This window comes from Nanorana parkeri, unplaced genomic scaffold, assembly GCF_000935625.1.
Source record: "Nanorana parkeri isolate BGI_ZX_2015 unplaced genomic scaffold, ASM93562v1 scaffold25, whole genome shotgun sequence".
In the NCBI taxonomy this organism is placed as follows: domain Eukaryota; kingdom Metazoa; phylum Chordata; class Amphibia; order Anura; family Dicroglossidae; genus Nanorana; species Nanorana parkeri.
In genome coordinates this window covers 276,565-297,758 of record NW_017306293.1, presented here as the reverse complement: position 1 = coordinate 297,758, position 21,194 = coordinate 276,565, and the positions used below count along the sequence as shown (strand labels likewise).

At 41.2% G+C, this 21,194-nt stretch overlaps 1 protein-coding gene across 1 annotated transcript in view; it reads right to left on the bottom strand.

Annotated features, from left to right (window-relative positions):
* EML3 (echinoderm microtubule associated protein like 3) overlaps positions 1 to 21,194 on the bottom strand; it is a 75,209-nt gene that overhangs the window by 14,043 nt on the left and 39,972 nt on the right. Inside the window, exons 9-15 of the mRNA XM_018565705.1 lie at positions 20,612 to 20,681; positions 15,088 to 15,189; positions 12,948 to 13,043; positions 9,843 to 9,977; positions 9,599 to 9,734; positions 5,124 to 5,275; positions 3,327 to 3,452 (exon numbers count right to left, since the gene is read on the bottom strand). Coding sequence (XP_018421207.1) covers positions 3,327 to 3,452; positions 5,124 to 5,275; positions 9,599 to 9,734; positions 9,843 to 9,977; positions 12,948 to 13,043; positions 15,088 to 15,189; positions 20,612 to 20,681 — 817 coding nt within the window. The remainder of the gene's footprint in view (positions 1 to 3,326; positions 3,453 to 5,123; positions 5,276 to 9,598; positions 9,735 to 9,842; positions 9,978 to 12,947; positions 13,044 to 15,087; positions 15,190 to 20,611; positions 20,682 to 21,194) is intronic.

Here is a 21,194-nt window from a genome sequence, read left to right as displayed (position 1 = left end):
AGTTGCCCTGGGTACAGTGTTTCATTTTATAAACATGGCAATTGTTTGGGATTCACAGTGCTTTTGAAACTAAACACTATTACATTATGGTTTACATGCCATTGAATTTGCTAATTTTGCAATCAGGCCGTGGCTATTAAACAGCTTGAAAACACAGGTTTTATTTGTTGGAATTGAAGTTTTATTTAATGGCACAGAATAAAACCAATACAGTTAGTTTAGGTAAATGTGCAGACTTTATCGTTATTACACATTTGAAACCAACTGGATTTCAAACAGTTCTAAACACAAAGCCAAATACTATTTGTTATTTCCTAGACATTAGCACCATATATCCACAGAGTAATATCTAAAGTAACACATGCCAACCAGTGCATTGCAAAAGATATTTATGTCAAATTCTTTTAGGGCCTGTTGCCACCAACAGCTGCATTAGCACATACCCGCTGGTGGGTTGCTGTGCGATAGCATCACATTGTAATCTTTTTTTTGTTAGAACTATTGAAATGTCACAAAGTGGTAGTTCTGTTGGTTGCAGTACAGTATGACATGATGGATTGCATCACATCATGCTGCTCTGAGAAAAAGTAATTCATGTGTCAAGTGCGCTGATTGTAAACATGGCAGATTGCCTTGTCTTTGCTATGGGACTGAGCTGGACAAGGTTGCCCAACGCACCTGGTGTGAACAGGCCCTTAGAGTAATATTAAAGTCAAAAGGTTTTTAAGCTATTTCAAATGTTGATTAAACTAGTTACAATGGATGCTGCTCCTTGAGGTCGAAGTTTTAGTTTCCTGCAGAATAAGCTGGTCCTGAAATCATGTTTTAGAATGGCTCATTTGCCTTGCAGGGTCCTATGGCACCACCCTTGTGTGTGCTAGTAAGCTGTGTTTGTCTCCACAAACACACAGGCCCAACAGGAGCAAGTCACTCTGCTGTCCCCTGCTCCTCCATCCTATCTTCTCCAAGCTAGTAGATGAGCAGTTGCTGGAGACTGCTCTGTCCCTTGTGAGCTTGTACTGAACTGGAAGTTCAGGGAAGCAGAGCTGAGAGAGTTGGAGCCAGCAGTTTGGAAACATGGTGACTGCAAGTGTTTGGGTAAAAATGTAAATACTTTTTTGGGCAATGTATATGTTTGATCTGAATTCAGGATTTAAACAAAGTTTGCAAGTTCAAGACTTTAAAGAAAAACTGTAATGGTTTTAGGTCAGTTTTACTGCACTTTGCTCACCAATGCTCTTTGCACAGTCATATTAAATAGAATTCATTTCATAATAAAATTTCATTTCAGGCCTTGTCTCTCCACAACCGATCAACCCTATTGATATACAATGAGTGGCCAGATTATTATGACCACCCCCATCAGTACTTCGTTGGGCCACGAGATGACTCCATGAGATGACTTCGTTGGGCCACCTCGTGACTCTGTAACGAGTCCCGAGGGGTCAGACCGCTCCGGTCTCTCCAATTGCAGGGACTGCCGCTTTGCGTTCCACGGTGGAACGCGGAAGCCGCTCGACTTCCTGATTGTGGAGCGAGCGACCTGCGTTTCCACGGTGGAACGCGGAAGCCGCTTGTTCCGGCGGCTGGCTCCTCCCACGTCCTTGGGCTATTTAAAGCCCCAGCTGAGGCAGCATGGCATTCCACTATTGGAGTCAGAACGCCTGCTGCCTCCTGCCACCCGAACCAAACCTCAGAGACCTTCAGGACTGCCTGGAAAGGACCCCTATTGCTCAGCCTGTGGACCTGCACCTTGCACCCCTAACTGATCACCAAAATGCAAGTACCCTGCCGTGGGAGCCTTAAACTGAGTCTCTGCTCGTTAAGCCTTGTGTATACTACAGACTGTCTTTCATTACCACTGAACTGTTGCTCTTGGGGGGAATCCTCTGGCATACCCGTATCTAAGTGGCAACCCACTTCCTAGAAACGTGCAACCTCTACCTGCTGTTTTCAGTTCATTACTAGTAACGCCAGGCTATGACGCAATAGCTCTGCATTAACCCTTTTTGTTTCATACGGCTGTGATGCTAGAGTCCCAAACTCCCCGCTAAAGATTGGGAGTGACGCCTGGGACTCAAGCCTGAGAAGCTGTCTACACTCACCACCCTTCTACTACACTCCGCAGTTGTGATCCTATACGTTGCAACTACAGCAAGCGTGACAGACTCCACGAGATGTTGAAAGGTGATGCGAGGAATCTGACACTGCACTGTTGCCTATCTGTTGTCTTGTACCAGTCTTGCCACTCTCCGTTCTGCCCTAACATTGACTAGTCGCTGACGGCCACAATTCGCACGTTCAGACCCAGATTTTCGGCTGACAGTCCAGTCTTTAAACACTTTAACAACAGCTGCTCTTGAACATTTAACAAATTCTGCTGTTTTGATACTCGCTCCATTGCTCCGAGCGCCAACATTCATCCCACGTTCAAAGGCTGTTAAATCGCGTTGTTTACCCATATCTTCAGAAAAAAAATCACTTCTACTGTCGTGGTAAACAACCTGCTTCCCTATTTATAATGGTCTGGCCCTCTAGCAACTTCAGCGCAAAATTATAGCTAATTATAGCTAATTTGTCTACAAACGTCAGGTGGTCATAATAATCTGGCCACTCAGTGTATACTGCTTCTGGGACCCTGTTCTCTGTCCTCCCTCTCTCTACTCTCGCATTTCCTTTACTCTTCACTTTCCTCACTAGTTTTATTTTATTTCCCTTTCTCTTTTTTTTCCCCCCTCCTACCCCTTCTTCTCCTTTTTTATATTCCAGTCCGATTGCCAATAAAATACTTTCGTTACGGCCTGGATCTCAACAGCCTTTTTATAATGGACATTACACTCTCCCCGATTTATATTTACCTGGAGACCTAAGATCTGTACTCTGATCTTTTTCACTATTCCGAAGACCCACCCTATTGTTCACCTGGTTGATTTATCTGTATGTACTACAGCTCCACTTTTATGTACTGATTTATCTTTCTCCTTATCGGACTTTTGTACTTTTTTCTTTTTATTGGTATTTCCACAAAACTTCAATAAAATTGTTGAACAGGAAAAACTAAAAAAATTTCATTTAATAAAATTATTAAATAGAATTAATTTTCATAATAAAATTATTTCTTGAGCACTGTTCAGGATCCCCATCTCCACAAAGTCCTGTGATTTTTCATAGTTTAGTTATTTTCTATATCTGTTGTGTTTTGAATAATATTAATATGTTTGCAACATTTTCAAACCACCTGCGATCATGTTATTTTTCTATTGAACTTCAAAAGTCTCAGTTCTCTTTGACCTGCATAGAAAGACATGGCAATGAACTGTACAAACCTGTATAACAGGAGTAAATCCATGCTCTAATGAGCCTTTCAGAAGAGCATTCTTTGTTGTACCGACCAATAATTCACCATTCACGCCTTCAGCAATGGAACGAACTGCTCCAAACTGCTCAGAAATCTGTGTAAGACAATAAAGTCATGTGATGCAGTAACTGACATCAGGTTCTAAGCTTTTCTAATGAAACTGAAGATTTCGTATCGGTTCTTAACATGCTCTTATGCGCACTTACAATGAATGATTTTGAATTCTGAACCAACAAACATTTGCTATGACTTGTTTTACTGAAATCTGAACTCCAGGCAAATGGCTAAATATGCAGATGATATACATATATGGGAACTTTTTCCAAAGGTTTTCTGTTCGTCCATTTCTATGATTTACACAGTTCTGCCACACTGCACAGCTCTGTCTAGCAGGGCAGATATCTATTTTTTTTCTCTTCTGCAGTTAAGTAATACTTATAGTTCTTGTCCCTCCCCCAATCTGGGACTGGACAGTGAAAAAAGAAGCAGCAGGACATCTGATCTCTCTGTTAGTCTGCTCTCTCCTCCTATCAGCACATTCATGGTTAGGACATGAGCACTGCAACACAATTGTCTGGCTTCTTGTGCTGCTTCTCTCATTCAGCCTGAACTCTGCTGTACAGTGGTTAATACCTAGTCAAATTCAGGTACTAACACTGCTTGTATGTGGAAAAATACATTTAAGGCATTCACTTGTGACATCTGCATCTGCCTGGAGTACAGCTGTAATTATGTTAGATGGATTTCCTCATTTGTAGATTTGCATGCATTATAAAAGATCATGCTAATATTTTTAGAAGACCTGGCAACCTGGCAATGTAAGACAGGAAACAAAGCTATTTTGGTGCATCTCTGCTGAAATACCTGCTACATTAGGCGTCAATTAACAATTGTAATGACCATGAGGCAATTTAGAAAGTGCAGCCATCCAGCTGCTGGAACCTAATATTTTAAATAACCTTTCCTCCCAGCAGTATCTTTTTTCCCCACACAGTTATCTCAGTTACATGTCAGCTGTCAGGTGACCATTTCACAAAACCATAATAAGAAAGACCTCATTATTGAAAACCACTGTCAAGGGAAAGCTCACCACTGTTTCAAGAAGCAATTTTATTGGAAGCAACATAAACTTGGAAGTGGTTGCAGAAAGCTCCAAACACAATGGATTTCACTCAACATTGGTTTTTCACTTGTAGGTAGAATTAGTATTGAAAAGTTAAAATGCTTTGTCAATGCAGGTTCACTTTAATACCACCCTAGCTGGCAGCATATACCTACCTTTCTTATGCCTCTGTTCAGTTCAGTCACCATGAGCCAGTAGCAAAATCTTGTGTAGGTGCCAAATCACTTTAGTGGAAACTTGGAACGCAGGGCTGAAGACTGTCTCCTCGCCCCAATATCACAGCAGTGGGCCAATCGACAACTGGCAGCACTGTCTGTGAGATGAAGGGGACTGACTCTAAAGTTCCTCCATACCTGGAAGTATTGAGTGTATTGGGGGATCTGTTTGACCCCGGGTGGCTGAATGGTACAGCAGGGGTATATAGGAAGCGGAATGTGCTGCTGGGCAGAGGGGAAATAAAGCAAGCCTTTTGCTGTGTCCAGTATGCTTTTAAATTAAACATCTGATTTTCCATACACCCTTAGCTATACTGCTAAGCAATGCTTGCAGTTCTTAATATCCCAATGTGTAGTCACTGTAATGTAGTCAATGCTGTGAGGGGGTATATGGTAATACTACTTAGGACTTTTTCTTCCTTCTCACCTCACATTCTTTGAGTTGGGTCAATGTGTCACTCCATAGCACCAAACGTTTGTCCTTCCCTCCTGAACTAAGGACAAATCCCCCTCTGAGAGCAGTAAGTGAAGATACACTACCATCATGGGCACGTGTGTGGCGTAATATCTGGTATGTGTCTGGGGAGAAAATTCAAATAAAAGATTAGTAAAAGGACTCTCAGTATTGGCTCTGTCCAACAAACAGAGATAAAGATGACAAGTGCACAGTTATCTAGATACGGTTGGACTCCAAACAGATTTGATCACCCTATTCACTGCAGTCCAAAAATACTTCTGTACCAGACTTAGCTAAATTAGCTGATGTGTTTGATGTAATTCACTGATATTGGGTGACTGCAGGAACTAATAAAATTGACTTAAATTGTATCTAAACCCAAAAGCAAAAAATGTAATGTATTGCAACTTACCAAATCCTTAGATGTGATGGCTGCATTAATTTTCTTATTTAGGCTTTTTTTTCCTTTACTACCTCCTGGTGACCTGGCCAGTAAGTCTGTTACTTTCGAACTTCCTTTAACAGACTAAGCTGTCCAGCAAATGTAGCAACCATTTATCACTGACAGGGGTGTTTACAATGGTCAGCATATCCAAAAAGGAAAAAATAAATAAACCTGTTGCTGCAACTGCTTAAAGAGTGTTTGCTGGAGCTCAGATTTAATTTCTTAGTCAAGTTCATCTAAATCTGCTAGCCCATCTAACACTACCCTGTCCTCGGGATGCAATGCTGCCGTACAAGGGTGACTCCATTGCTCTTCCATAGAGTGACAATAAAAAAAAAGAAGCCTTAAATATAGAAACTAATGCAGCCACCACATTTAAGAATTGGAAAGCTGCTATATATTAAATTGTTTCTCTTGGGTTTAGATATGCTTCACATCTTGCACGCTGTTAATATAATGTTTTGTTTATAACAACATTCCATAACCTGCCATTTTTCTATCAGTTTCTGACAACCAGGATATAAGGCTGAATTGGGCAATTACTTTGAGCTAATTCAGACACGATGCTTTTCCAAATGCACGTTATAACTACCTTCCATAACCCAGCATAACTGCTCCTTCACAGCAGCACCCGAGAGAATGGCGGATGCACACAGGCCGAGCCTGTCCCGCTGCAACATCCATAATTATTTACGGAAAAAAAGGCCCACCGTAAACTTTGCTGAAGAATTTATGATAGCACACAGGTACACATCGTCCCACCATGGATTCTCTTCACTCTGACACGTTTCACCCAGTCATGGGCTCAATCACTGATCTTCAGCCAAGTTTGTGGTGTGCGGCCGGATTTTTTTTGTGTGAGTGATCCACATGCATGTTAACATGCATTGCAGTAAGGCAGCACATTTATTTTGAGTCGTTGCCAGTGCACCGCAATGTGGTATTATTGGACTGTTATTCAATGCAGCCTACTACAGCGTACAGATGGTTCACTTCTGCGTGCTGTGGCGCACTAAAATGCACATGCATTGTGGTGCACTGACAAGGTTCGTTGCAGTGGCATTAAAAATGCTTTACCGTGTATAGCAGTAGTGAGCAGTAGACATGGATTTTACCATGAGTTACTGCAACACACACATTTTATCTACACGTCAAATGTAATTGGACATTTGCTATTGGTAGTAACTTTACAGCAGATGTGACCATCCCAGAAAACTGTTCTACTTTACCTCAAGCTTGTGGAACTGTATGGGTAATGAAGGGTTTATTATGTTTTGTGCATTTCTATTTTGTTACTCTCATCCACTTGTATTTGTAGGATTGGCAGTGAGCAGCTTGATGAACAGAGAATGAGGATTGTACTTAGGATTTAGGAAGGAAGTGTGTGTAATAATTTGGTTGTAAAGCTATATTTACAAAGCATATTGCTGTCATCATAGACTTCTGTTTATGATAATATTGCATAGTTATGTTTCATGCTTGAGCATCAAATACCAGTCTTCTATAATCGTGAGTTTGACTATTATCTTAACCTAATGATCTTCAGATCTTGGACTATTCGCTCTTGTTTTTAATCACATCCAAATGATAAAATAAAAATGTAATCTCCTGCCAGCGGGAGAAACATGAAAAACCCTCGCCTGGGTCATCTCCGGGTTATTTAAAGTTCTAGCTTTCCAAATCTATCCAAAATGAAAAAACTATTTTGGCTGCAGTTGGGCTATAACTGGGGTTTGGCTTAAAGAAATGTAAATAAAAATGTGTACAGACAAACTCCTGATGTGAAACTTATCCTTACCACTTTATCTATGTAAGCCCTATAAACAGGGCCGGATTTCTCACAAGGCTAACCGAGGCCCGGCCTCGGGGCAGCAGGGAGTAGAGAGGCAGCAGAGGTGTGGAATTCCTATCTCCCGGTGTCTGGGACATGCAGTTCCAGGCGCTGGGCAGGTAGTTGTTTTCTACATTTAACCCTGCTTTGGGCAAGCAGGGCTAAATGTACAGCGGGGAAGCCACCACTTGTTTTGTAGAAGAGATCTCGGAAGAGATCACTTGTATGCAGCCTGCATACAGGGGGGCGCATTGCGGAACCTGGCATTGGGGCAGCAGACAGAGAAAATCCGGCCCTGCCTATAAAGTAACTTCTTTTATTTGCTCTCTTTTGATATGCAATTGAAAGTGTTTTGTTATATTTGAACAATAAGTGCAAATAATATCTCCAACTTCCTGTTATGTGTCCAGAACAGTGAAGGAAAATCTTGCCATCACCAAGCAAAAAAAAGATACTGGGGTTTTAAAGATTTCCTATTGCAATCAAAATGAAAAAACAACTTTGGACCATAGATACACTTTAACCCCTAACCTAGCCTTAAAATTCAACCAAAACTGTAGGGTTTGTAGTGCTATCCATTACTTTATTGCAGAGATTTAACCTCACTTCCTGTCCTACTGACAACATTGTACCAGAATATAAATGAGGAGAACCCTGTAAGACTAAAAAAAAATAAGTTTTTGGATTGACCCACACTTTTTCCAGACACTTGTACTTAAATCAATCCCTTACCTAACCACTAAAGCCAAATAGTACATTTCAAGTCATGGCTGGCACCCCTGCGCTCAACAATCAGATGCAGGAACTGTCTGGGTATATAGCTGGCAGTGGGAGATTCATCCATTTATGCTGTGTAGGGTGTATGAGGAACCTGTTAGATTTTCTTTTTGTTCAGCTTGTGATCTACTATATTAGTGTATAGTCAACCTAACACTTAACATAATCATTGACCTAACCCTAAAATCCTAAGCATATCTAAACCCAAAAGCAAATATTTTATATATTGCAGCTTTCTTTAAGCTTTTCTTTCCCCTTTATTTTCACCTTGTAACTCTGCAAATAACACGCTTCCTGCCCCTGTTACCCAATACACTGTATCTACTGACAGAGCCATGGTTGTCTCCCAGGCTGGACTTTAAACATGTCTCTCTCCCTCAATCTCCATTACTTGGGGGATTAGTAGTTTACAGAAGAGCGGTAACATTGTTTGCGTTTTCAGTTCAGCTCACAGGATGTGACAAGCACACTGCATTTCTGGTTAGATCAACAGCTATTTTCTGTGTTTGCTGAAAATGTTCTTAGCTTGAAAAATGATAACTAATGTAGCCGCCACATCAAAGGAATGTCAAGCTTCAATATATTACATTTTTAAACCTACCCAAATCCTTTTGCTATTCTTAGAAAAGAAATTCAGAAACTCTCCCTTGTACTTGTTTTGTCTAGGAGGCTCAAATAAAGCTGTATTACTCACCTGATCCTCGGTCCTGTGGCAGAGGGTACTCACCTCTCTCCCCCTCCCAAGCCCAGGGAAGAAGAGATTGCGGGAACCAGTCGAGTAGTCCGGACCAAGGGTCAGGTGAGTAATACAGCTTTATTTAAGTCCACTAAACAAAATGAGTACTTTACTCCTGTAGTGCTTAGGGTAGCCCTACTGCAAGGATGAGTTACTGTTTGGCTGTCATGCTTGACCTCTGACTTAAATACCATTTGAGTCACAGGACAGGTAGACAGATCTGCATTCCTAAATTTCTGATTTCACTTTTAACATAATATTGAGTAAAATACATTCATTGCTTCAGGCTCTAATGTTCTTGTGATAATATAAAGGGACCTTCTCTTCCAGACATAGAACATGCTCAGGGCCGTATTTACTCTCCCTGCTGCTCCAAGGCCAGGTTCCACACTATTGTGGGAAACCCGGGCCTGAACATGCTCATTGCTATTCTTCTAGTAGCACAATTTACATCCTGGAAAATCCAATTAATGAGCATCTAACATCTAATGCCAAATGGGTAATAACCCTTTCACTGCCATGGCCCTAACTATATTTTTATCCCAGTTTTCACATTTTTTGTATCAATAAAACTCACAGTACAGATTTTAAAATGAACTAAATACCATATGCTTTGTGAAAGGATATCCTACAAAAGTAAATGTATCAGATCTCACCTTTTGCACCTTTTCCTAAAGTCCTTGTATCGGCTGCGCTTCTTCCCCAGGTCAATATCTGTCCCTCTGAATCTCCTGTGAGGACATCAGTTCGATCAAATAGTAAACACTGCACATAACGAGGCTTCTTATACTTCTAAATGGAGAAAAGAATCAACAGAGACAGCAAGACAATTATAAACAAATGAGAAATTAAAGTGGGAAAAAGCAAAATGCCTCTCAAGAGGACACAGAACAAACATACCCCAAAAATCCCCTGTTTCTTTGTAAGCGACGTCCCACTCCAGGTCCAGAAGTGAATGTGAGACTTGCCCACGGTGACAATATAATTGCTGTCCACTGGATTGAAGGCCACGCAAAGAACTGGTTCGTTTGTACACTATAAATATAAAAGGCTTTCATTTAAAGGGTAGCTCGAGCCAAGTACTCAGATTACTCAGGTATATAGGTGGTCTTTTACCTTCCAAAACTTTTGTCATTTAACCCCTTGTAGATCACCTATTGTGTTTTTGCGCATGCTGCCTTTATTAAACTAAAAAAGTATATATGGAATACTACACTGGGATATTTAATATTTATGATTTCTATCCAACAAGTGCTGCTCTAGGTTCCTTTGCCATTGCATCTGTCAACACACCGGCTCTTCAGATTGAGAGCTGAGCGACTGTGTGACCACTGATCACTCAGCTTATGGTCTTCTCCTGGCAGAGAGCAGTGACTGTCAGTCACCGCTCCTCGCTGGGATTTCACCTACCTGCAGAGCCCATGGGAGAAACAGATAGGGGAAGGGGTGGGCATAGCTGGCTCTGGCTCTAGAGAAGCAGAGCCAGCTGTCAATCAGGCAGCAGGGTGTTTACCGACAATATTGTCGGGATCTTTCCCGGGTGCAGCGCTGCTTTGTGCTGTCAGCATATAATGGGCAGTAGTCAGCTATATGCTCTGAGTTTGGGTCACAGGAGTACATTTGCAAATGTATTCCTATGACTCAAAGAGAACTAAAGCAAAAAAAAAAAAACTGTTGGCTTTAGTTCTTTTTTAATCGCTTTGCTGAAGCGTGCCTTTTGTTTACAGGCCTCAATATTTGAAGTGCAGATTACACACTTGGACAAGTGGCTTATCCCCCTTCCTTCCCCCTCTGCTCTGAGCTCCCATGAAAAGTAGCCACGTGTGTGAACCTGCAGCGCGGTTCTCACGCGTCATCATAGGGACTTATGCATGAAAAACATGACAAAGAAGTTCATGCAGCAATTTGAGCTGTTAGCTTTGTGTGTTTTCACACACTTTTCTTGTGTTCTTGGGATGAAATTTACAAATAATGGCACTGCAAGCACGGCACACATTTTATGTGCGCTGTGTAAATGAGTGATTTTGTGCACATTCCCATGCGTGACTTATGGAGGCTCAGTCTGTATAATTCTGTACAGAGCTTCAACTAGAGACGGTCAGTTAGAAAGGACCTGTGTCCTCTGTGGATCTGTGTTTAGAAAACCCATTTCATACCAGTGACAATGATGCCATGTTAAATGTTTTTTTGTAAATAATACAAAAAAGAAAACATTCCTTTGAGAACTTGCGCACTTGAAAACATTAAATTGCCCCCAAACCCTTATAGTTTTTTCAAAAGTATGATCACATCACATGACATATCTAGTAGTATGCTTTTTCAGCCAGAACAAGAGCTTTTGACAATGGCTCCTTCTTCAGTGGTCACTGTAATACTGGCTATACAAAGGGCAATTGTAAGTCAATGTCTACCAAAGTTTCCGTTGTTTCGTGGTGTTGTTAGAAACTGTTGGTTGTTGGCTGCTTTCATGCATTATGTTGTTTCTGCTCCAGAAAGCTGTTTGAAACTGGCAGAAACTGCAAGAATGACAACTGGTTACAGTGCTCATAGATACATGCAATGAAGGGAATTTATCAAAACTGGAGGAGACAAAATGTGGAGCAACTGTGCATAAAAACCAATCAGTTTTTCTCTATCATTTTCAAATCCTAACTGAACAAACTGAAGAGAGAAGCTGATTGGCTGCCATGCACAACTGCTCCAGATTTTGTCTGCTCCAGTTTTGATAAATTCCGCTCTGTGTAACTATTTTGTTACAATATAATTCGTTGTGGCTGTTGCATGCAGATCACAGGCATTTCCTGTGATTTGCTGTGCAACTTAAGATGCGGCAAACTGCAAAATAAATAAATATTATTTTCTACTCAACTTCTAGTTAAAGAAGAACTCCTGGAAAAATTATTCTTAACCCTTACAGTAAGGCTACTCCCGCACTGCAAGGATTAGGTGCTAGTTTTCATCTTGGGTGTAAAATAAAAAGGTTATACTCCCCTGAACCTTCAATCTCTCTCCCCCAGCGGTCTAAGGATCCTTGAGTCATCACGCCAAATACACTGAGTATTGATCGTAAAGATGCCAAGGGACTTACCATTGCTACAGCAGGGGAGGAGACAGGCTTGAGGGAGCATTCTAACTGTCAGCCGACTCCGAGGTTCAGGTGAGTATAGCTTCATTATTTTACACCCTAGGCAAAAATGAGCACTTAACCCTTGCATTGCGGATGGAGGAATCTCCAGATGTGTCCTTTGTATTCTGACAGCGGCGCACTCCACTGTCTGAATACCTAAACAGTGCTTGCAGCTGATTTGCTGCAAGCACTGCTTACCTGAGAATTTTCCAACATTTCCCCTCGCCAAGAGTCAATCTAATGATCCTTTTTTTCAAGGAGATAGGGCTACTCATGGATCGACTTTTGTGAGATTCCCACAGAATCGGATAAAATCTGAAATGTAAACCCAGCTTGAGTGACATAATTACTTACAAATTAGGCTGCCTCTCCTTCAGCCAAGTTCCTGTAACAAGTTTACAGACCTGCACAGCCCAATTCCCGGGCATCCAAGGGTGACTGTTTGCATGGTTCTGAGACAGATGTTTTACTGCAGAGGTGAAAGGTTTACACTCTAAACACACACATAATTAAGAAGTGATCAGGGTCAGGTTTTATTCTGTCGCAGTGCCACTTTAGAGCAGCTAAAGGTGGCCATACACCTTACAACCATCGCACGACTTTCGTTGTGCGATGGTTGTAAGTAGGGATGCACAGATACTTTTCGAGTACCAGTGCTGATACTTGGCAATTTTCATGAGAACTACCAGGGTTGCAGCGGTTGCACCTGGGACCGGGCTCTGGTGCTCCACTACTGTCCTGAAATCACCAGTCTGTATTGTGTTAGAAAAACTGTCACATGACAATAAACAAAAACGTATCAGTACTCGTACTTGTAAGTACTCGGCAAGTATCAGTACTCGTACTCTCAAAACTGGTATCATATCACAGATACACACCTTTGTTTCTGCAATTTTATTTCCTTTGGCTGTGTCCCAGATGGACAATATATGTTCATTACAGTCATCTACAACACAGAGGTATGAGCCTGAGTCCTGTAAAAAGAAAAAGAAATTAAAATAACTAACAGGATGACATGGAACACAGGAAAAAAGGAACAGAATGTATTTGCTATGAAGCCCTGTGATTGGTGTGAGGGGATGATGCTGAAAGTGAAAAGGTCAGAGGTTGTAATGGTGAAAACAAAACTTAGCTGCATTTTGTGACGACCAACACGATTCAAATTCTGCAGATAATGCTTCTGGTGTTTTCATCTTCTGGATCTGGTGTCCTCACACAATTACAATGCTTTGGTACAGGCAATCACTGAGATGCCAGAAATTAAAATCCTGATAATAAGAGTGGAAAGAGGCCACAGGAATTTGATATAATGCCATACAGTGAAGAGTGGGGCCTGCCTTTCTGAAATCTTCATTGGCCCATACAGAATTACTTATACCTGGCATCCAGAATAAGTGAATATATTCCTGCAATCCAGTATTTTATATGTTAAACTTAAAGGAGAACTATGGGGTTAGGGCTTTCCCCCATAGTTCTCCTAAGGACACAAACTAGCGTCCTCCCGTCACCCAAAGCTCAGTATACCGCGAACTACAGCTCGTGGTATACTGAGACGCCGCAGCTGAAGCGGATCCCAACAATTATGTCTGGATCCGACCAGCTGTGAGTGACAGCTGGCTCTGCCGATCTAGAGGCAGAGCCAGCTGTACCCGCCCCCTCCCCTGTCCGTTCCGCCAGTCAGCGCTGGAGGATCGGAGTGGGGAGGGGGGAATCCAGCCGTGACAGGTTTGAGAAGTGAGCGAACGCCGGTATGTGTTCGCTCACCTCCCGATCTACTGAGCCGACCTGTGACAGTCTCATTGTCACAGGTCGGCTAGAACTATGAGGTGAGTGAAAAGCACTCACCTCATAGTTCTCCTTTAAAGTGTATTTCCATTTTTTTTAGCACAATTGTGATAACACCTATTTTATATTTGTTACATGTTCCCATTAAGATAACGTATACAAAATATTTTAAAATTGCAGCTTTCGATGATGTTTCTGCAAACTCCAGGACTGAAAAGTTGTGCTTAGTTCTCACTGTCTAGGGGGTTGGGGGGAGTTTTGTTTCAAATAATTAACCCTGTCTGTACTATGCTGGCAGATTGTGTTATCAATTCTAAGCTAGATGAGTAGGACAATCTGTCCTAACATAGGGTTAAAGATCTGAAGGCATTGGGGGAATGCATAAAAACCGGAGCAGCGAGAATCTGGAGCAGTTGCCCATGGAAACCAATCAGCTTTTCTCTTCAGATTGTTTAGTTTGGCTTTGAAAATTAAAGAGCAAGCTGATTGGTTGCCATGGGCAACTGCTCCAGATTTTGTCTGCTCCAGTTCTTATGAATTTCCCCCCATTGTATGTTAATGAACTTTACAAGAATGTATCCCTCAGTCAGTCCCATACTGTATCAGCTCACTGCCAACTATTCTAAGTGGAAATACCCTTTAAGCTTTACAGTGCACCCCTCACTTATGCACCTTTGCATTATGGATCATTTTACTTAAATGGCCAGTCCACAAGGTCAACTAAGTGATCATTTAGTTATAAGTGGAGGATGGTGGGATGAGTCAGCACCTGGGTTCCTGATTGGTCCCTAATGCTGGCATTCTATTTTCCATTTGGAATCATACTGTGCAGGGGATTACAAGGAGATGCCATAAAGACTTATAGGGTACTTATGCTAATATATCATTACACTAACCGGTGTTCCACTTTTTAATCAAATCAATCTGATACAAAACATACCAGACCACCTCCAAAATCTATTATCTGTGAAACTCATCCAAAATCACTGGTCCATTTTTATGAGCTGGAGCTTGTCAAATACAAATAATCACTCTGATACTTCAAGTATATGGGGTGAATGGAAGAAGCAGGGGGTCAATCATGGAATTAATTCATAAACACAAATATTGTAATGGGATATTTGCTCTGTTTGTCAAACATCAAAAACAACTGGAATCTGCTTTTAACAGGACTCAAAAAAGTACCACAAAATTGGAACTGGAATATGATGTTTTGTGATTGCAGAAACCTACCTGTATGGAAAAGGCAAGACAGCCTACGCCCCTCTCAAAGAAACCAAGACCAATCTGATGCAGTATCTGGAGTGTTGAAGAATCCCATATAAACACCAGAGGCTGCAAAGAGATTTCATATATAAAGCATAGTAATTATTAATATTGTGACTGCATTACCAATCATCTACATTATGCAACATTCATTTGAGACAAGAGGCTGGACTTATTAATAGTACATTTGTGAAGGGAAAACATGTATAAAGCAGGGACAGGATCGATAGTCTTTTTTTCTCTGGTGTTGAAATAAGTTTACTAACAGTTTCCATTCGGGGTGATAATTTAAAGCTGAACTCTGGGGAAATGGAAAATCCTCCCTTGCAGTGGGGCTCCTACCCAGGGATGTCCCTACAATGAGGCAGTTTGAGGTGGTTGCCTCAGGCGGCATCTCATTGGGTCACATGGGGGGGGGGGGGGGGGGGGGCGGGGGGGCTGGCCTCTAAATAAGAACTTAAAGTATCCGTGCCTCGCTGAAGAGCGCTACTGTATAGTGAGGCCTGTCATATTCCTGTCTGCGAGGACAGTGGTATCATAGGTTTTGTTGAATTTTTTTGAAGTGTCACAGCACTTGCTGAGATAGGTAAGTGTTTCCATTAAAATATGGTGGCAGCGATAATGTATGCGTGTAAAAGGTTAACTGCGGAGTTAACCAACGCTAGTGATGATCGCTCTCAAGATTGTTGTCCCATGAGCTGGAAAATCTCTGTGCAGGGTAAGCTGAGAGTGGTATCGCCATGTCCTTGTGGCAGCTGACTCGTTTCAGAACTGCGTATAGTCACGTGTTATGGACATACAGTGGGTTCAGACGGGGCACATCCGTCACACCCATCTCCTGGCAATCAGTGATATCGGTGAACTGGGCGGGATGCCCGACAGATCCAGAGCCAGAGGTACCATGCACCCCGTGCCTACATTCACCGCCGGCACTATGCAACGTGCAACGCTCACCTCCACCCCACTACCCCCCAGCCTCAGAGCCAGCCTCAGGCAGCGAAAAGTGTAGGGACACCCCTGATCCTACCCATCTGCACTGCAAAATTGACATGCTCTAGGGTACCAGGAAAAATACTTTTACTTACTGCCCTTGCTCCCCCGTCAGCTGGCACTCAAACCTTCTCCCTGACACTGCAGGATGTGAGCAGTCCCTTGACATCCTCATATACAATGCAGAGCTATTGACCCTATATTGTACTTGATGAAGTCAGAGTGCATGTTTTTTTCTGGTACCCTAAGCATAAGCGAACATTTAACCCTTGCAGTGCAGGGGAGGATTGTTCTTTTTCTTGAAGCTTAACTTTAACCAAATTATTATTAAAACTATACAGTGTTGCACCTTCCAAAATCTTACCAAATTTTATACATGCAACTTTTTAAAGAATATAATATTCCCAAAAATACTAATACATTTTCCTAACTTCTATGTTGCAAGATACAACTGTTGCTGCAAGTGAAAGAACACTTTAGTATTCCTTTAGTAAGTCAAATTAGTTAATATTCAATTTCCACATAATGTTTTCACTGGTGTCATATTTATATCAGGCTACACAGACCCCCCCATCAAGTAATTTGCTCTGAAGCAAGAGCAGCATGAAATTCTTCAGCTTTTTGGTGTGGGGATTCCTGCCAGTTATATAATTAAGATGCATAGCAATACGCAGAAATTTAACAAACTCTTACTTTCTGTAAAGTTGGATTTTTTACAAGGAATATGAGCTGCAGTGGAGTGATGCTGTATTTACCTTCTCTCACTCACAGTTTAAAAGAATTCCAAAAATAGCTCCAGCACTGCAGCACATACAGTTCCAAGTTAGAAACCAGAATGTTATTACAGAAACCACTTTACACTCTAGCCCAAACCAATCTGTGTCCTGAACACAAAACTAAGACAGACTATAAAATAAAGCCTGGTACATGTAATTCAAAACAGAATACATTATTTTTAGTAGTATAAGTATAGGTCCACTGGACAAGTTACTTTTTTTAGTTAAAGTGGACCTGGTGCTTATAGTTAGTAAACAATTGTGTGTGTCATGTGATACTGTCTCTGTGAACTTCCACCAATTGCACCCTACTTCTAGATTGCAGTTTTCAGGTATTTTTCTTCAGACCTCTATGAACCTGAGATAGAGAAATAGCAGCTTGGACTATTAATTTTGGATGAACTGCCAACCTACCCAAGCGTGTCCAAAATCAGACATAATCACACACACAATGTATCGAAATGCACTACCATGCATTACCATGAGTTAGGGAATGTGCAATACATGTTATTTTTACATTGCAGTACCATATGCATTACTGCAATATTAAGTGTGATTCAGCTTATAAAGTCCAACTCTGGTCAAACGTTTCTCAATTTCTGACAGAATTATTGTAATCAGTATTAATGCCACTATGATTTCCCCTTATTTAGCGGTCACACCAGGCACACACTGGCACACAGGATGTGACCAAGATAGAAAGAGAAAGACAATCTCCCTAATGAGCACACAAACAGCAATAAAACCTGATAAAGACTGTAGCTTTTCACTTCATAGCTAAAAAGATCATTTTTATTGCTGTTTGTCTCCAGATTTCTCCTCACTTGCTGTACCAATGACAAAGAGAGAAAAGTGAGGCTATATCAGCCCACTGGAGACACCAACTATAAAAACATGACAAATATTCTAATCCTTCTCCATTCTATTGAAGACTGTTTTTGAACTGTGAACTGTTTTTCTATTTATTTTAACTAGCAAAAGTGGCTCATTCATTAAATGGCACATCACTGAAGGGGCAGAAAGCACAGAAGTGCACACTGGTTCAGTGGCAGCGAGTGGTATGGCATGCATCAGTGCCGTGGCAGTGAGAAGAGGGCAGGGCATTGGTGCACTGGTGAAGGAAGTGGGGGCATAGGAGGGAGAGGATGGGGTCATATGCAGTGGTAAAAGTGGGGGTTGGTGTGCAGGCGTGGTATGGGCGGAAGGGTATGGGAATGAGCTGAGGTGGTTACAGCACATATGGGGAGGTATGCGACATGGGGTGGTTTTAGGCATGGTGGTGAGAAAGAGCGTTTTATTTTAAATACAAAACAGCTGTTTATCATGCTTCCTGCCTAAATTGCTGAACCTTCTATAAGATCCCCACAATGGTGGGGAGGTTTTAGGCATGGTGGTGAGAAAGAGCGTTTTATTTTAAATACAACACCGCTATTTATCATGCTTCCCACCTAAATTACTGGACCTTCTATATTATCCCTGCAATGATGGGGAGGTTTTAGGCATGGCGGTGAGAAAGAGCTTTTTTATTTTAACTACTTCCCGGCCGGCCTTTGTAAAAAAACGGCCGGCCAGGAGCTCTCTAGATCTGAGCGGGCGTCTTTAGACGTCCGCATAGCCACACCCCCTCAGCGACACGCGCGAGCGGGAGATGCCCGATATTTAAAATCAGGCAGCGATGCCTGCTAACATACAAGCGATCCGCCGGCTATAGAGCTGGCGGATCGCTTGTATGAGGTCCCGGTATGTGTGCCCCCTCCGCGGCTTTCTCCAAAAAGAGGACCTGTCACATCTTTTGCTATCACATAGGGGGGTTTTCTTAGCCCTCTATGTGAGAGCAATAAAGTTAAGTGAAAAAAAAAATAGGAAAAAATAAATAAACTTTCCCCCCAAAAAATGTAAAGTTACACATAAAAAAGAATTAAAAAAAACTATTTTTTTAAACAAATCCCCCCCTCCCCCCCATACATACACGCATGCAAACAGGCGTCGGCGGTGCATACGTGAGAAAACGACGATTGCGCCCATTACGCAGCACATGTTACATATCGTCGCAAACGACGGAATGAGAGCAATAATTCTAGAGCCATCAATCACTGAATACTAAACTGATGAGCGGTAAAAGCTTTTAAAGTGTTGCCTATGGTCAATTTTGGGTATGGTAGTTTTCTGCGATTTCGCGGGTGCGCGCAATTTTAAAGCTTGACATGTTTGGTGTCTATTTACCCGACGTGACCCCGTCTTTTATATTTTACCAAAAATATGGGTAATAATCATTGTTTCCTAATATAATGGGGGAAAACCTTTTTTTTTTCAAAATTTTCAATTGTTCATTAATATAGTATAAAATAAAATCCCCAGTGGTGATTAACCCCTTCGTGACGGGAGACGTACAGTGTACGTCCTGTCACTTTGTGCCTATATGACTGGCCACGTACACTGTACGTGACGAGTTATATCAGGCTTTGTAATGCCGGTATTTGCTGATTCTCAGCATTTAACAGTCATTCATTAATGTCTCAGTATTGAGGCATTAATTAATGAAATAATTAAGCTTTTTGTAAAAGCTTCTTCCTTTCATTAATGAAAGAATGAAGCCGTTACATGCAAATAGAGGACCGCAATTTGCGATCCCGTATTTGACAGCTCAAAATAGCAGAGAGGCAGCAGTGACTCACCTCACCTCTCTGCTATTTGTTTTGACAGTTCGAGAGCCCGATGTTTAGATACATTTCACTGAAAGAATACAATGTATCTCTTTTGAGTGAAATGTATCATTTCTGATCGTCTAGGCACGATCAAAGAGCTTTTAGTGAGATCTGAATCTGACTAAAGTCAGGATCAGTCTCTAAGGTTATTATTAGCTGTTCCTAAGTTTGGATCAGCCTAATAGCCAAAAATAAAATAAAAAAGTTAATTTATCAAGCTGTCATAGTGATTGCTTGATATAAACTGACAAGAAAAAAAAAGTTTTTATTTTTTTTATTTTTTACAGTGTAAAAAAATAAAAATAAAGTGTAAAACAAAATTAGGAAAATATAAATTATATATAAATATATTTTTTATACTATAATTAATATAAAAAAATTCAAAAAAAAAATAATAATAATCAAAACTTGTGAAAAAAGTGTTTTCTTCTAGTTTTTTTCCTCATTTTTTTTATTTTATTCAAACTAAGTGAGGGGCTAGGTACACATATGTGATATAATTATATAGCCCTATCTGTCCTCTAAAAAACTATATATAATATGTGTGGGTACATTTAGTAAGAAAGTATATTACTGCTGTGGAAGAATCACACAGCAAAAATGTAAAAAATGTGTCAGTCATTTATGAACAGAACCTGAAAACTAGCTCAGTCATGAAGGGGTTAAATGCCACCAAAATAAAGCTCTATCTGTCCCCAAAAAATTGTATAAAATTAATTCCAGTACAGCGTTGCATGACAGAATAAATGTCACTCAAAAGTACCGCATCGCTGAATACTGAAAAATGGCCTGGCCGGGAAGGGGGTCTAAACACCTGGTCTTGAAGTGGTTAAATACAACACCGCTATTTATCATGCTTCCCTCCTAAATTACTGAACCTTCTATATTATTATTTTGAACATGCAATCTCTGTATCAGGTTGAAACTAAAACTCATTTTTACTTCCTGTTTTCCTCTTTTAACATAAGTATAGCATAGAAAGAAAGTAGATACAGATTATGTATGCTTCTATTTACTCACCTTACCATCCTTGTCTACACCAGCTGTTTGTCCAGAGGCCACTCTGACCCCATCCGGGTGAACAGCTAAACTGTGTGAGGAAAGAGTACAAATGGAGTGAAGAGAAGAGTAGTAAAGTCTACAAATTTTCATTGAAAGTATATGCCTGGACAAAATATAAACAAATCTGTCTAGCACTCTGCAATACATGCACCTCTCACCATGTTTTATCCATTTAAGCTGCAAGTACAATAAAATACATGTTGAGGGGAAAAGAACTGGGCAGGGCTGCTAACACTGCTTGGGATTTTAGTGTAGCAGAAGCACAGCTGCCAGTAGGAGTGAGTTCAGGTTTGAAGCCGGAAGGAGCTCCTCCAAACACAGAAGGAATCTCTTTCTACTGCTGCCCAATCAGCAGCTGCCAGGGAATTCCCTGCCCGCCGCCGCTCGTAAAAGAAATGGGAAGGATGCAGTGAAGTCATTGACCTTATATGGCCACGTGGCTATATTTGGTCACGGACATTAACCTAATATGGCCATGTTCCCTTATAAGGTTAAAGGAGAACTATGAGGTGAGTGCTTTTCACATCGATGTCGAGATCCG